Source organism: Dermacentor albipictus, chromosome 10, assembly GCF_038994185.2.
Source record: "Dermacentor albipictus isolate Rhodes 1998 colony chromosome 10, USDA_Dalb.pri_finalv2, whole genome shotgun sequence".
Lineage (NCBI taxonomy): Eukaryota > Metazoa > Arthropoda > Arachnida > Ixodida > Ixodidae > Dermacentor > Dermacentor albipictus.
This window is the reverse complement of record NC_091830.1, coordinates 27115771-27133469: the sequence shown is the minus strand read 5'-3', so window position 1 is coordinate 27133469 and position 17699 is coordinate 27115771. Positions and strand designations below refer to the sequence as shown.

General features: G+C 47.3%; 1 protein-coding gene across 5 annotated transcripts in view; it reads left to right on the top strand.

Annotated features, from left to right (window-relative positions):
* Positions 1-17699, top strand: part of LOC139050565 (cGMP-inhibited 3',5'-cyclic phosphodiesterase 3A-like) — a 395806-nt gene that overhangs the window by 196312 nt on the left and 181795 nt on the right. The window contains exons 2-3 of one of the 5 annotated variants that reach the window (XM_070527109.1): positions 6159-6273; positions 15192-15349. The exons of the other annotated variants lie outside the window; for them this stretch is intronic. Of the exons in view, the coding sequence (XP_070383210.1) occupies positions 15311-15349 (39 nt within the window). The 5' untranslated portion in view covers positions 6159-6273; positions 15192-15310. The remainder of the gene's footprint in view (positions 1-6158; positions 6274-15191; positions 15350-17699) is intronic. 5 annotated transcript variants of the gene reach the window in all.

Here is a 17699-nt window from a genome sequence, read left to right as displayed (position 1 = left end):
CGATATGAGGTCGCGAGTAGCCAATCCGCACAGTATCACGGACTTAGAAAACCGATCTCGCCCAAGCATCAACGAGTTCATTCCCACCACGCCAGGGACTAGGCACCTATTGAAACGTGATGCCAGGATGTAATAGGGCCCTGTCTTCAATAAGCAGCATACCGCCTACAATGCTTATTGCACGTCACAGAGCATCGTCTTGTGTTACGGTGCCTCGGCTGAATTGAAACAGGTGGCCTCCTGTCTGATAATCAGCTATGCGGCCGTAGATGTCGATATGTGGTCCAAACGTACTCGCTGGTTAGGTGCCAAGCTGAGGAATTAGGAAACGCAGAAGTTGCGGCAGATGGTGTGTCCGAACTGTTAGTATGCGGGGTGATCCTTTTTTTTAAGGTTTACGTAATTAAAGAAAATCGCCTGTGGCAGATAGCATAGTTATAGTGCTTGCGGTAGATTACTTAAACAGGCAGAGATTACTAGCTCAAGAAATCGAAACATATATTCAACTCATTAACAAAACATTACTAATTAACTTCCTAATTAGTTACCTTACAGCTCATATTGCAATTTACAAATCATAGCCGGTGAGCCTGCAAGACGTATCCAATTGAAATACATTTCCTGGATGACAACATTTTCGAGATATTATTTCCTAAACTGTGGGGACGAAATACGTGGGTGTTTCAATTACTATTGTGCTTCAATGCATAAAAAAGCGTTTTGTTAAAAAAGTAAGTGGAGCAACAGTGCATTATCGCGGCGAGATTGATGGCTCATATCTTGAAACTGTCATACTGGAAATTCGTTTGAAGTGGATAGACCTTGTAATATCGCCGGCTACAAATCGTAAATGGCAACATGTGCTGTAAAGCAACTAATTAAGAAGCTGATTATTTTTTTTAATTATATGACTTTGTGTTTTGATTTCTCGTACAAGTAATGTCCACCTCTCTCATCCTGCTCAAGGAATAAAATTATGGTAATTAATAAACAGCCTATTCTTTTTAAGTTTCGTAAAACCTAAAAGTGATACCCCGTCTAGCTGCATTGTCCCGCTAAACAGCGTAGCTTTACGTAACAGGGTGAGCTGCATCGGGCCGCTGGAAGCATAGTCGAACTTCTTCGCAATTCCATGTACTTGACGCTCCCGCAAGTGGCCTGGGCAAGGTCCCGAAAACTGTTTCAGTGATGCTGGTGGCCTGGAAGTTTGCCTGTATAACGAGCGCATAATGAACAATTGCTTTTTGAGAACTTGCTATCGAGGTTGTTGCTGTTGTTCTATATTAAAGTACTGACAAAGCATGGAGTGAGTGTCTGGCCAGTAGGTGAATATTGGTTTGCGCAGCGGGCGGTACTGTAGCGTACGAGGACGGTGTTGGGCAGATTGCAAACTTGTTCTTAAGAACTCTCTTGTGTCCGCTGCGTCGGCCTGCTGAGGTCGCAGTGAATCAACTCGAATCTCGAGGAATTTCAGCTTTTGTTTCGATTCTTTTTTTTTGTTCGTCTTTATAGCTAAGCTTTCGGCGCAGTGAGTTAGCCAGATTGACCGCGTTCTGAAGAAGAAGAAGTATTTTAATGATTGTAAAATATAGAGACGTCGGCCGGACAATGGAGCATCTGGCCTGCTACTCTACGCAAGGGAAGGGGAAGAGGGGAAGAAAAATAGTCACAATGGGGGATGATAATGGGAGGAACGAAGTGAATGACACATTACTCAACTGGTATCACAGGCGTGAGTCCAGGCCCATGTCACCTAGGAAACGTGAAAGTGCACGCATTGTCTCTGTCGTCTGCCAACTCTGTGGCCACGCGCCTAGCAAGAGGTCCTCCGACAGTGGTCCATTGCGTAAATGTCTCAATGTATCTGTCAATGTCAGCCTTTCTCGCGCATACTCAGGGCACACCACGAGCACATGTTCTGAAATTCACGCTTGGCTCAGCGTCCCTGCTCTGCAAAGACAGCGTACGGCCACTGCTCTCGCTGCAAACTGCCAGTAATGGGCGACGACTAGACTGGACCGACTACGCGTAAAACTTCAGTTAACGCGCTCTTAGAAGACAAAAAAAAAAGTAGGGTTCGTCTTTCTCGTCGTGCCAAAGTGGGTGTATATCTCCGCGGGCTTTCCCGCAGATCTTGTCTCGCACGCACCAAAAAAAAAAGAAAGGTACTTGTGGCCACGTGAAGGAGACGTTTACAGCGCGTTTACGACACGTCTTCGACTATATCTATCGGACCCCGGCGCTGTCTCCGTCGTCATCTTCGTCCAACGAGGCGGCCACGATTACGCGCTATACACGCCTTGTTGCGGCAGGGTGTCGTAAAAACACTGTCGGGAGCTCGCCGCGGGTCCCACCTCGTTGCGGGACGGCGTCGCTGGGTGGTCTTTTGCCAGCGAAGAGCCCCGTTATTAGTATCTTCACTCGATTTCATCTTTCGGCGTCGGGGCGTAACGCGCAACCGATATCACTGACTACAGGAGCGGCCGATCGCAGCGTTGCAGGGAGTGCGCGGGACCGTTAGGTACTAGATTACGTTTGATTGAAGCGTTTCTTAAGGGGCTGTTAAGCCTCAGTACTGAATTCAGTTACCGCTACCGGTGCAGCCGTGGTTTAAACGATGCCGACGCCCCACGGATCTGGCTTCGTGTGTAAAAAGCGGGCTGAGCACCCAATGGATCTCTTTCTACCGCAACTCCACCTGCGCCTAGAGCGTCGTACGTCTAAAAATAATTTACGTCCCCCATGGGGCTCATCTTTTTACACGGCTAGAATTGTCATTTATCTTTCGCGCGTTTCTCTTTATGCGTTTCTCTTCGTCAAGTGAACTAGTTCTCACTTTTTGTTCAGGCCCCCTCCATTTCTTTATGGAAAAATAAACTTGACTTCATTTGATTTGATTTGATTTATTGCTGTGTTCCCGGTCTGTCAGGTCATGCACGCGTGATGTAGCGTTCCTGACTGTAAAGTAGCAATTGCAATGTGTTAAATGAAGGAACCGTACACCATATTGATGGCAATTATTGTTTTGGGACGCAAGAAACCTCGAAGGTTGTCTACTATTCTTACAGGGTAACCAGGTTACAGAAATAATGAATTTACACGATCAGATAGGCAATACAACGTGCTAGTATATTAACAACGCGATTGGTTGAAGCGTTTCAGAAGGCTTTTTCTTATATACGCTTAGGTCTGGTTAGGGTTAATGCTACCGGTAGTGCGCTGGCGTAGTTCCGACCCTGGAAACACCACGTGGACATCGATACTACCACAATGAGCAGGTGCAACGGCAAATCGCTAACCTCTCCTGCCTTTTGCAGCTACTCCCCTCTTTTGTGGGGAAGCTAGGTAACTCTGTCAATGCGAAACAATGAGATACATCACCAGGCTCTTCGACGTATACCTACGTACTAATTATTACCAGTGCATATAGTTAAATTTTTCTAAAATAGCCTTTATAATGCAAGGGGAATTCCAGTTCTGACTATAACGACGATGCGCTGCTGCTGTTACAGCAGGGGCACCGATCATGACCCCGATCATGAGTTGCACGAGTAGGCATTGCAGAGGGTCGGTAATTGGATTATTAAAAGTTCACCTGGCTGAACTGCGTCAGAAGGGTAGTTATTATAGGTGCTGAATTCTCGTTTCTATTTCCATTACCGGTGCCGTGCTGCCGTCGTGTCCTAATTGGAGACACCCCATTCAGCAAGATAGCTATATCGTAGGGAGCAGGCGAAGCACCAAATGACGCCCTATTTATTCGCTGATACTCCGTTCATCCGTCGTATAGCGAGATAACTCCGATAATGACTTCGACGTGCGTGACCACGGAGTTGGATATGTGCCACGTTTCAAGACCGTATATCCAACTCTGTGGTCACGCTCGTCTAACTCATTATCTGAGTTTTCTGGCTTCTTTAAGTACGCAGGCACTCGTGGGGAAAAAAAAAGAAAGGGAAGGAGGGAGGGATATTTGGTGCTTCGTCTGCTTCTTACGGTAGTCGCTGCACCGTTAACTATGTACGAGGGCAGCGTTGTTACGACGTTTTTATTCTCAGGCATAGAGCGCGTTACTTCCCAAACGAGCACTTCCTGACCGTCCTTCTGCAGTTTTACTTTCTTCATTTTGTCTCGCTTCAGTAGTTGGCACAGAAACTTACGAGGCAGAGGAGTCGCATTCGTGGATCGACGCCTCAGTTACGTTACCAATTACTTCGCCGAATTCGCTTTCCTGCATGTAAGACAAACAGCGCAGACAAGACCTCGTTATAACGAAGTCATGCTAACTGGAAATAACACCCCGTATTCAGAAATGCATCTTAACTTGAAGCCCATGCTCGAGTGGACATAAAAGACGTCTGGTGCGAATGCGCCCAAGACGCTCTTGGCGTTTGTTCTGGTGCGGTCACGACAGGCGTCATTTAATTTCAGTCAAGCGTGGGCTTCAAGTTGAGATGCATTTATGAATACGGCGGTAAGTCTTCGTACGTCGATATAAAACCGTTATAAAGTGGTGACGGGACAACTGAAAAATTCTACTGTCACACTGGGCCAGCTGACTCGTGTATAGGTAATCATGACCTGGTACAATTATTCCTATGGAACTAGCACAACGTTACGAATGTAGCTTGGTAGGGTTGCTTGCCCCTCCAGGTCTGTAGAAAGAAACGCAAAAAAAAAAAATCACTGCGTGTGCTGCACCGAGCTGTAGCACCTGCGACAAATTTCAGAGAATTTGATCGGAGTGATTGTGTGATGATGAGGGACATTATATATATATATATATATATATATATATATATATAAGAACTCGTGAAGGCTTGGTTGGCGCTGTCATACACATATATATATATATATATATATATATATATATATATATATATATATATATATATATATATATATATATGAGAGTGGACGGCTATAAAATTCCAATAAAAAGGTGCTACGAAGGAACCGATTAAAAGCCTCATTAGGAAATATTGCGTTTGATTCGAACTGTCTCTTTATTCGAAATTATTCGGAGTTCACACACACACACACACACATATATATATATATATATATATATATATATATATAAAGAAATTAACCAGGCGCTGCTTGTAAAGGCCGCAGAGCAGTCGCGCTGCCGAATGCTGGACTGCAGCGCGCTGCCACGATTGCCCGCCCCCGTGCGCGCGCCAGGCCCAGTGGCGTATTGCGGCCGAATATCGTGGTCCGGCTCGCGAGATCAATACAAGCTTGGCAGGTAACCGCTTTTGGAAACCGCCGGGTTCCCAGGCTCATCGATCTAGCTTCGGGAGACAAGCCAGACCAAGAAAAGAGGCCTTGGCTGCCACCTACACCATTTTTTTTTCTTGCCTCCCCCCCTTTTTCTTCTGACCCCCACCAACCCCTTACAAACGCACACATAGCTTTCTCCTCAGTTCCTTTCAGGACCCCCCCCCCGTTTTTCTGTTGTTCGGCCATCAATTCGTGATGCGTAGTCGTTTCCTTCCTGTCTGTGAGGCTGTGCACCCACCATTCCCGATGCGCCCCGACGCTTTCCTTTCATCGAAGCGCATCGTACGCTGCGAGGTCGCTTCGTTTAAACTTATTTCACTTTCTTCTCGGTTTCCTTGCGCCGTATCTTCTCGCGTAGGACTCGCAACTCCTGCGTTCGAGATCCAAACGGGGAAACGCACGCACACACACACACGCACACACACACACACACACACACACACACACACACACACACACACACACACACACACACACGCACGCACGCACGCACACACACACACACTCACACACACAAAACGTTTTACTAACGATTGGATTTCGAACGCGTGCCTTTCAGTATATGTTTCATAGCTTCGGTAAACGCTTTAATGTTCTTTTAATGCCTAGCAAAACGGACGGCACTGAGCACGACTATCTTTGGGCGTGGGCTGCTGAGGTTGTAAGCTCGAGTCCGTAAAGACGGGAGAGACATCGAGCGTGGAAGTGGTGAAGAATAAAGCGGAGCTTGATCAGTGGGGCTGAAATCTTGAGGAGATGTGTGTTTAGTGTGCAGCCATTTCGAAAATTATTCGTACAATTAACATCCTTAGGGTACCTCACTCACTTTCGGACGTCTATATATGGGCCAATCTGACTTTTCTTCACTCCAGCATCGGTCACTGGGCAGTCCATGGTCTAATGTAGAGCGCCGGTCTGCTGTGCTGAGGACACTCGGCTCGAAGCCAACCGTAGGATCAACTTAGGTCACCGTGTATGTGACATTGGGTGCGTGCCGCTCTTCACTCAACCTCTTTCCGCTAGCTTGGGTCACCCGGTATGTGTGACTCTTTATAATAATCATCACGACATATAAAACATATCGTAACCGATTGCACACTCACAATAAGATACTCAGCATTTTCGTAATCATGAATCTAACATTCCAACTGGCCCAATTAGCAGTCTTGATTCGTCATGAAATAGCTTGCTAATCGCGCTAATCACAAACATCCGCAAAAGATGTATGCGCCGCCAATATTTAATGTATACGTCATCCGCAATGTCGTCCCTGTCTTCAGCGAGTAGCCATATGTCCGACTCGTGGGAAAGCGGCACCCTGCAAAGGTCTCCAAACAAGAACCGCAAATCCAGCCCGCAAGCATCAGTGAACCAAAGCTTTTGTGAAGCGGGTAAATAACTCTTAAGAACCAGCTGCCTTTATTCTGATCCTACGAAGCGTGTCATTTACTGAAAAACTTATTTTTATGCACTGCACAGGTCGCAAGATTAATGTCGTGTAGTGTTTGCGTTCGCACACCGCACCGGTCTCAAGCTATGCCGAAGTGCAAACACTGGTTCACGGGAATGCACGCTGTGAGACGTGGAGTGGGTGACGTCACGAGGGCGAAGGCGTACGTTGCTTGATGTTTGTCGAGGGAGGAGTGGTGAGGAACTACATATAGGAGCAGAGAAAAGAAAAACGTGAGAGACAGCGGTAAGGTTCACCATTATTCGCTAGTTTCATTACTGCATCTCTGGTCTAACGGAAACTGAATCGAGCACGTGCGCCTGAGAGCACGTGCTTTGGTTAATGGAAGCTCGCGCGTGCACGTGCTCTCGAACGCACGTGCTTTCCCACCTATTAGCCGATCTTATGCACGCGCCAGTCGTTTCAAAGAGCTGCTTGCCGTTAGTTAAAGATAAGTACGCGTGGGTTTCTGACCTAATAGAAAACTGTGGTCTGATGGTTACAGCACCGGGCTGTTGTGCTCGGATACTTAGGCTTGATCCAAAAATGGCCAGGCTTAGCTTGGTTAAGCCAAGAATGCGTTGCATATTGCGCGAGTTAGGCCCAGCTTTTCCTCCGGCTGTCGTGACGTCACGTCACGTGGTTGCGCTAAAGGTCAACGGTGGTTGCCCGGCCGCGCCCAAGGGCTGAACTGAGTGATTTCAGTATGCAACGCATAATAATAGAAGCAACCTAATAACAAACATAGCAACCTTAAAAGAGAATAGACCCACATATGAGACGCTCAGCAAGGAACAATGGCTCATACCCTCAGTGGTGGCTGCCCGGCCGCGCCCAAGGGCTGAACTGAGTGATTGCAATATGCAACGCATAAAATTGTGCTAATAATTCTTTTATATCGCGAGTGGAAGCTATTGCACAATATAGCAGCAGCCAGCGTCAGCGAAGGAATGCCTTCAAAAAAAAGAGGGGTGTGTCTTGCGCGAGTAAATACGGTAGTTGCCGCTCTGGTCCCTGTTTTCAATACGTTCTCGACGCGTTCGCGGTGCCATGTGGTCTCGAGAGAGGGCCTCGCCGGCTCAATTTATTTTCACTTCCCGCGTGACACGTTCTCCATTGTTTATTCGCAAGCGCTTACCTGCGTCGTCGCATTCAGCGCCCCTAAGCGCGCTGAATGCGCACCTGTCTCGGGCTGTCGGCGTCTCGGAAGCGTTTTCGATCCGCCACTACACGTTCCCCGGGTCCTAACTTATGGGTCGGCTGTTCCTCGCTGACGCGCGGCATCTTCTAGCCGAGCCGAATCCAAGAGAATCCGGATTCCGCGACGTTCTCGTGTTTCTTGCGCGTCTGAATGCGGAGTTCTTGTTTTGTTGCTGCCGCTACAGCAGCGGGTCCTTTGCCTTAACGTATATGGCATTTTACTTCAGGATCTCAGTAAAGTTGAAAGTTGGGCTAGTTGGTGAGTGATCATCGTACCTTGCTGGTGAAGCAGCGCACTGACACGGACACAGAGAAGACAAGTCGTCCTTTTCTGCTTGTCTTCTCTGTGTCCGTGTCAGTGCGCTGCTTCACCAGCAAGGTACGATGATACTTCAGGATCTTTTCACGAAGGGTTGCTCGGTAAGGAAGTAGCAACACATATTAAACAGGTGCCAAAGCTGGCAGGCGGCTAAGAGCCAAGGGGGGAAAGAGATAAGAAGAAGGCAGGGAGGTTAACCAGAATCACGTCCGGTTGGCTACCCTACACCGGGGGAATGGGAAAGGGGAAAACAAAGATAACAGGGAGACAGAGGAGGCAAGGAAATTGCAGTGAGTTCGATGACGTGTGTGGCCTTACAGAAATTGCATTAATAGTCACAAATGGTCGCACAAGCCCGTCGTCCTTAAGAAGCACTAAAGTGCCTTAGTACTCACTGTTGCCATTAAGTGTGATGTTGTATTCGATTGTATTGTATTGAATTGTATTGAATATTGTATTGTATTGAATTGTATTGAATATTGTATTTGATGTTGTAACCACTCAGTGGTTACAGGTGGTAGCTGCGTTCCTTCTTTCAGGTCCACGGTTCTTCGCAGAAAGAATGTAAACGATAACTGTGAAGGTGGGTTAGGACGCATGGCAGATCTCTAGTTCGCCCATTTAACCAACGATTGGCGGTGAAAAGTGATCGCAAGTTTTGCCTCCAAAACCGCGCCGTGCTTCTCTTCTCGATCCAGCTCAGTAACACAAGTACCGCTTTCTTTGTCTTAAACAGTCGCTTTCCAAAGACAAGCGTATTCCGTTGAGCCAGGTGTGGGCTCAGATTTTGCGCCAGCTTGAGACAACAGGCGTTCGTCCCGCCGTGTTGGGTCAGTGACATGTGGCTCATGTTGATGTGTTTGCGGATTCAATTCCTAGCTGTGCCGATCGCTTTTTTTTTTTTCGAAACACCGAAATGAAGAAACACCTGCGTACTTATTTAGGCGCATGACAAAGAAACAGAGGGGGTCTAAATTAATATAGAGTCTTTCAATATACACTGTAAACCGATTCACAACCACACATAAGGGCGAAAATCGATCTATAAATAACGCCCTTACGCCCATAAACGAGAACAACAGCGCTGTACGCCGACTTACACTCTCAAATGTGTAAATCGGTTTACAGTAGTGCTAATCACATAGCCTTTGTGTTGCTTTGGGACCTTCTCGCCCGACGAACTGCGAGCAGGCAGCGAGCAACGCAGCAGGGAACAGTTTCTCTATCACCGTGGTAATCTGGCAGCATTGTTTTATCCCCGTTTATTTATTTATTTATTTATTTATTTATTTATTTATTTATTTATTTATTTGTTGATACTGCAATCCCGGTATCGGGATTATAGCAGGGTGGGGAAAAGAATTAAGCAGTTTAACAAAAATGGCAGCATGTAACCGCAGCATGTTATGCAGCATGTAACCGACAACTTTTCTTAAATGTTGTTAGGTTCAGGGAGAGATACATTTTGTAGGTTCTCGCACGCCTCGCGGGCTGCTTTATTCATTGCACCAACTCAGAAGTTTTTACCAGCGCTCTCTACACGTTGTGACAGTGTTTCGTGTTGTTATTTGACCTGGTGGGGGACGTGTGAGTGTTAAACTTATTGATCCTCCTTGCAATAAATTTTGCCAGTCCCTGTCATAATACCGACGCAAGCAAGTTGCGTGTGTACAATTAGTTATGGTGTTATACACACGACGGCTGCTGGTGGGTCAGGTATTTTGTTGAATATATACATATAAAATCAGTGTTATGTCACACCTGAAACAACTCACCAATTTCCGAGTAAAGAAAAGCGATCTTCAGATTGCATCATTTTCTTTTCTTTCTTTGTTTCTGTTCAATTATTCGTACCTCACCTACGCCACAGTTTCATGGCCGGGTCATGAATGTTCATCAACGAGATAAATTATGACTGGGTACGTTCATGGCGAAGAAGTGAGCTCGTCGCCTTCAGAGGCGTTGAAAGATGACTGGATGCTCTTCTTCGGATGGCCGATGCATCATTCAAGAGAATAACATAAAGTATGGCTGCGTAGCAACATGAACGCACGACGAGCCACCATGTTGCCTCAGTGAGAAATGTTGAGATGTTGCGAACGAGGTCGCTCCCTTTGATTCCTTGCCGCTGCATGCTGGAGGATGTGGGTTCAGTAATGGTTTGCAAACTTTGACCCATTACCTTTCCGGTGCGGCCCCCCACTCCCTCTACAAAAGATGGCGCGCTTTCCACATCGATGCGAAATCAGCATTGTGATGCATGTCAGTGCTCTAGTACAGATTTGACTAGTTAGATATGACTAATCAACTACAGCAACAAAACTTACGACAAAACATCGTTGCAAATGTGGTGGAGAAGGCCTGCAGTCCTTGATAAAATATTACCATAATCATAAGCGGACTTCACCACACTGCAGAATAATGGCGTCCATGAGTGATTGAAGCGGAGTTTTGCAGTGCGCTAGCGCCGAATCCTCTACATCCACAATGTTTCTTATCACATTTCCAACCGCATTTGCGGCAGGTTCATTTCCCTGACTTCGTTGGTGTTATACGTTGATACCTTTGCTTTAGTCACCTATGCTATTCTAATCGAACTAAGATTAACTGCAGGAAACGTTTCAAGTGTCCTCGGAGGCTCTAATCCTTCTAAATTGAGCTTCAGCACATATATTTGCCTGCGAAAATTGACCTGCTGCATCAGTGCAAGTGGAGAGGAAGAAAAAAAAAGTAATGGTGCAGAATAGAGAGCAGCTTTTCCTAACTCGTGCCCGTTTTATAATCCGCAATATTTTCTCTAGTTTTCTTTGCTAACTCGTTTTCGTATTTAAATCGATCTGCTCCATAAAGCTTGCATTTCTTTGTTGGTACGAACCTTTGTTGCTTAGCCTCCACAGGCTCAATAAACATTTCGGCGGCGTAGGGCTCCAGAGTATTCTATACCTCATTTTCAAAGTCTCAAGATTGCTGCGCGAGACACGCCTACGTCCGTTCAAAATACAGAGGAAAGAGCCGGTTAAATTTCTGCTGTAGACTGAAATCCCGGACCTCTCCTCACCGCTTGCTTTGCAAGGAGCGCCACTGAGCACAGAGAAGCCGCCGCACTCAAAAACAAAATTAGGGGCCGGAGGATGTTCTAACCGAGCCCCATATCGACGAAAACGCATGCACGAATAGTTGAGCAGCGAAATCCACTCTGAAGGAAAACCAGAGCAGCGAACCACGAGTTCCAAGCCCACCGACTCGATTTTGCCCTTCGCTACCGCAAGGGGGCGTGTCGGGTTCAGCGAAATGAGTGGTTCAGACCGACCGGTGCAGTGGGAGGCAGTTCTGAGACTCTTCCAACCACTTAGGTTAAAGCGAGAGGCGGAGCAAAAGGGCATGTTGAAATGGTCTTTAGGTAAGCTATATCATGCACCGAAAGTGCGTTCACGTCCTCCTCAGACGGCTTGACAGCAGGGACAGTGAGCGGGACAAGCTTGCTAGAACCTGTCGCATCGAGTGGCTTGCTCTCGGGGCTAAACAACGGAGCTCTTTCTTGCAGCTCCGCAACCGTCATGCTTTTTTCGTGCGCTGCCGTTAACTGTAAACTCTATTGTACCCTTAAGGGTGCATAAGCTTGCAGGTTGGTCTATGACTCACACTTGTACACCTATAATTGCTGTAAGGATGTGGGGTGTGAGTCTGACACACGCCGGCACTCATATGCGCCCCTTAGAGTGTAAATGAGCTTACATTGTTGTCACACAACGGTAAGCTTAGTCACCGGTGATCACATCGATACGGTACTTGCAATGAGTGCAAGGAGCGTGCGCCCCGCTTCATTGTGCTACTCGCTAAGGATGAGTCTTTAAGACTGGCTTTTCTACACTAAAGACAATCAGGGGCGAAGCCGACTTCACCAGTAACTGTTCTTACATGCCTAGGCTTTCCTATACTTACCGAACGAGAAAACCGTCCGTCCGTCCGTCCGTCCGTCCCGTAAGACGACCGCTTTCAAGATAGTGCCCGCAGCAGCGAGCGAATTGACCTTCGTGATGCCTCTCGCTTCAACGCCAACGAAGCCTGGGGTACACAGCGCTCACGGAGATTTTAACAACCGCCTCGTCCAGCCACTTTCGCAGATCGCTTTAGAGATACGCGCCCGCGTGTCACTCTTCAGCGCTAAGTAAGCGGAGAGAACACAGCGCGCGAAGCTATCAACAGTCGGCACTCTTTGTCGGCATCGCAGATCGCTTTCAAGGCACGGGCCACGTGGCAATACTGCCGGCCGAGCACATTTGGTCATGATTCATAACGGTTCGACGCGGATGTATAAGGCACCAAAGAGCGATAATGATTATAACGATCGGAACGTCATCAGCGCACCTGGCGCCTCCACCTGCAGTACTTTGCTTGCGTCATCAATATTCGTTGCGGTGCCATTCTCGCCAGTTAGTGTCACCGCAGCGCTGTAGTTTGTACTCGCCGGGTCAAGTGTCATAACATTGATAATGACACCGGGCTGCTTGTAGACGAGGAATTGGCACAATGCTTACGCATGCTTAAACAAGTCCCCGGGGGGTTTCAACGTGATTTTCTTTTTCAAGGACGCTTGTAATTTTGAAGTATTTGCTCCTGCGACAACTGCATACAGTTTCTAGGGGGCGATTACCTCGATGTGACCTTCGGGGCATGTTCAAACCTGCCATTGCGGACGTTCATGCTTGAAACCTCCCGGCCAAGCTACGTTGAAAACTGGCTTCTCCTCATCAATAGTTTGGATGAGGAGAAGCACCCTTTACAGTTCGTATGTTCAGCGTGTGTGGGTGTGTTTGTAGAAGCGTGCGTGTTCGCGCTGCTATTCCAGATTTGCTTACTGTTGACCCAAGCCGGTGAAGCACGAAACATGACCGATTACTCACTCACAAGATATGTGTTTAGCTGACAGACACCGCACCCACTGTGTGTTTACGTTTAGTTTCGTGAAAACAAAAACAACGTCGCTGGCCGTAGGGTTAGCACAGTAAAGTTTCGCGCTGCCTATTACTTCGTTCCTGTACTCCTCAACATACTTTCATTGCCATTACATCCACCTTCTATCGTGTTCCACTCACAGACACACACTGAAACAAAACAATGATTACTTATTCCGTTGTTTGTATAGATCTTCATCACTGTAAGCAGGGGAAGATCCTCAAACTGTGAAGCCATTTTATTTGGTATTTTGCGGGGGCTGTTCTCTTGGCATGTTTGTATTGACGTCACGTGCAGAGGTGATGTCTTCATCGGGCCAAATTGATCGATGGAAATTTCCGTGGGCGTCGGCAGCACTGACTAAAGATGAGGCAGCCGAGAAAGCTCGTCATGTACAAGCGTCATTTTTCGCCTTGCTGCTCGCGGGGTTCCTCGTTACGAGTCGTTCACGTTGTTTACTTTAATTTACTGCGCTGACTTTGTACCTCGCTTACATAAACACTTATTGAGCGAGTCGTTTTCTGCGTTTTTTTTTCGTTTCACTGACTCAATCACTACTACCCTAGCTTGCTTACTTATTGCCCCTCTGCTCACCTCCACTTAATACTTGGAAGCAAGCGTGCAACCGTGAAGAAAGCAGGAGGTGTACCAACTTGACTAGCTAACTCATAACAAGAAGTGATCGTGTCACATTTATTTCGCGAGAATTTTGTGGTAGTCTTGCGGCATCTGCATCTCTCAGAATCGCTTGATTAAGAAACCATGATTGAATGCACTGATCTTATTACGGACTGTTCCATGGCACATATGTTTTTTCTTAGGACTAGATAACTTTGAAAATTTGATCGTAAGAAATTTTTCTGAAGCTTTAAATCTTTTACCATATCCACCTCCACCAGATTGTCAACCTTACACATTAGGATGATTGTCCCTTCTAAATACTTAACGTGGTAATTCAGAGACTAAAAAAAAATTACGCCTTCATACTGCCGTCCTTTGCTCCCTCTAGCCCTAACAACCTCTGCCATGCACTTCTTACTCCCCTAGTTGTCAGTGTACAATTTCAGACGTGCGCGTTACAAGCGCTTAATCGTCGGCCCACAAAGCTATGAAGGCACTTTTGTCTTTCTTGAGAGCGACTGGCCTACGTGAACGTGTTTGACTCGCTCATCCCTCCGGCTACGTGCGCGAGATCCGCGCGGCTTTTTTCCCTCTCCCCTCCCTCCATCTATCTTATCTTTCTATTTACTCTTTCCCTTCCCCCAGAGTAGGGTAGCCAACCAGACGCATTTCTGGTTAACACCCCTGCTTTCTCTCTATTTCTTCCTCCTCCTCTTCGTAATCACGAATGAATTGCTGAAAGCAAACACTCATGCTGACTGGAATGCTTATGGAGTAAGGCGTTACCATATTCCGTTACGACCTTGCAGGAGTAATGGCCGTCCTGTAGTGTGGGCGAACCAAGCTCTAAACGGAACTTTACGACGACGAGTACCGTTAGCGCGACCTGAGCCTCGACGCTCTTCGTGTCTAAGAAGTAAGCGTTGAAGTGTTCTATTTCTGTTTTCATCTTTCTAAGAGAACTGCTAGCGCGAAGTCTTCTTCAGTAAGCACTAGGTGTCCCCGTACCCAAGGCCGATTCGCGTGGTCGTATTGGCCAACACCCCACGCTTACGTCACCACTCGGAGAAGTTGGGACCGCGCAGTGCTACGAAGTAACGATCGAATTAACTGTGTGAGCCTCTTCACGCGACGCCCTGGTTTACGATTAGTGCTACCATGGAAGTTCTATGTGACCGCTACTGCGCTGGGATTACGTAAGAAATTGCCGTTGCTCTATTAGAGTTTCGGAGTGGGTGTCAAGGAGTGAGACGCTCTCGAGGACGATGGGCGAGTGGGCGCAGTGATGAGGTTGCGAAATTATCAGGCACGACGACGCTTTCGGATAACGCGGGACAGTGACAGTTTTATTTCTCGCAGGCGCCTACCTTCTGTCCATAGCCTCCTGCGTACCTCTTCAGTGCCTGCCTCTTACCGCCAGAACCGGGATTCACTTAGAGGCCGCCACTTTCCCAGTAGCTGTTCGCAGTCCGCGGACCATGATTGGGGTGACGATGACCCTTCTTTCGGAACATTTGGTGCGTAATTTGCAAGGCGCGTGATTTTCGTGCCTGCTTGCTGTAACTGTCTCTTTTGGATTGGTTGTCGTTTGTCACATGTACACTTGTGCGCAAACGTATACGGACGAGACGCTGGCAAAAAGAACAGCTGACTTTATTCGTAACTAAGGCGCACGTATTGAAATGGACGACTGCACTGGAAAGTTCGCAGTTGAGTTTCGACTTCAGTCCTCAATTTACATGCAAAGGTAGCTAAAAGGAATGGTTTTACCACGGATACAATAGTCCGCATGAGTTTGACCGTGGGCGTACGCACGTTCCATGGGTTAGCCGGCATATCCTTATTGGGTCAGACAACGCTCGTGTGGTCTTTGACTCTTTCTTTTTCTACATCATTGTGTTTTTACAAGTGTCTATTTGTTTCTTGTCACCGTTGAACCGATTTCACTCGAAGTGCGAGTTCACGATGATTACGACGCTGCTGTGAGTCGAGATCCCGCACTCTTGACAGCCTCGTTGTTCCGTGTCCTCGTGCATCGCCGCCCAGACATCGCGACCAAATGCTCATTTGCATAAAGGCGAGCCCGGCTCTGTTCCTCCTCTCTCTCTTTCTCTGCAATTCCCTCTCACCCGAGCTGCGTGGAAGGGCGCGGCTGGTCCGGGACGTGCTCCAGGCTCAGCATCCCTCGTCCCTCTGAGCCCCAGTTTTCGCGTCTTCGCGGCCTTACCATTCATTAGTGTCAGTGGTCTGTGCGCCTCCTAGCGCGCCCCTGTTAGCAATCGCCGCGGGTACTGAGGGACGGTTGCAGCGGTGGTCGAAGAAGTGCCGTGTTTACTCCGTTCTAAGCCCCAGCCGACAAAATTGTCTATGGAGAGCCAAGCACTTGCCTCCGCTCTTTGCATACGCTCTTGATTTCGTTCTCCGTAAATTGCAATTAGGTAAGCGAACCATTTTTTTGCAACTATGTTCCACATAGATGGCGGAATCTTTGTGGAACGGAGTTAAGCTGTCCCACTTACGTAGTTATACTTATTTCGAACGATAATAAGAGTTATGTGCAGTAGCACTGCGAGAAGCTTGGTTCAAGGAAGAGCTGTCGTTCAGTGACGTTAGTTGCACATTGATTCCACTTATAGTAAATGGAACATCTATTCGAATGTGTTCCACTGAATGGGCGAAATCAGGAACGAGATTAGAAGTGCAGGCTGCACTTCATTGACACCGGGTGCCTGTGCCAGTGCCACTGTGTCATCGTCTCGCTAAAAAGTGAACATTGAAAAAGAATATCACTCTGCCCGCACTGGACGCGTTCAGTGCCTTCGAGATTTCTTACCGTTGTGAGCCCACCTTGCAATTTCTCAAGTCATGCTCACACGCACCCATACAAAAAAATGTGTCTGCCTAGATTCGAGTGAATACGGTATGCGGAAGGCTAGCGCGCCGACAGCCGTGCAGCCGCGTTTGCGGCGACGCGAGGTTGATGTCGACTGGCACGGAACAAACGCGTGCGATCTCGGGCAGACTCTCGAGAATGCTACTCAGGCTATTGTGCTGCGGTGGAGGCGGAGTTTGGTGAGTTTGTAGAAACACGCTTGTTGACGGACGTGCTCGCGCTGTAGTTTCGCGCTGGCTCTTCTCAGAAGTAACACTCTCGCAAAAATACGTCGCGTTCTCGTACATCGGTGAACGCGAAGCGCCCTAATCCCGAAGGATGTGCTGGTAGTTACTTTGGCAAGTTTAACTGCTTGTTCTCTGTTTGACTCCATTTTATAGTTATTTTACTCCCCATTCCGTTTTGGCTCCATTTCAGAATTCTTTTTACTCGTCAATATGAATATATTTTCCCGCCAATACATTTCGTTGACGATAACGACACGTCGAACCACGGGGATGATTCCAAAAACAGTTTCGCTTCAGAAATATAAGAATAAATGAAATGTCGGCGCACTTACAGTAGCCCATAGCGGTTTGGTTTGTCTGTTGACCCACTTTTTGTGAATAGCTGTGTTTCCGGGTGAACTCGGTTGATCTCAGAAACACCATATCAATGCGGGGTGACCTAAATCAAATCAGTTTATTTGCCTAAACATACTTACAAAGTATAAACTAATAATGACAAAACATAAAAGAAAAGGACCATCTTAACGACTACTTCTCGGTCGTCACTGACTTTTGGACTAACGCATAACTGGCCGCCCGATCTTGAAACCAATGCACAATGTTTGTCCTAGCATGGTATTTGGTGCCGTTTGTAAGGTGGATAATTCTTGGAGGCGGTGTCACGTGTACGCAAAGACATGTGTCACAGCGCTAATTAATTGATTGAACCAATAGGAATCCTCAGCAGCAAGTCTACCGGGAAGCTAT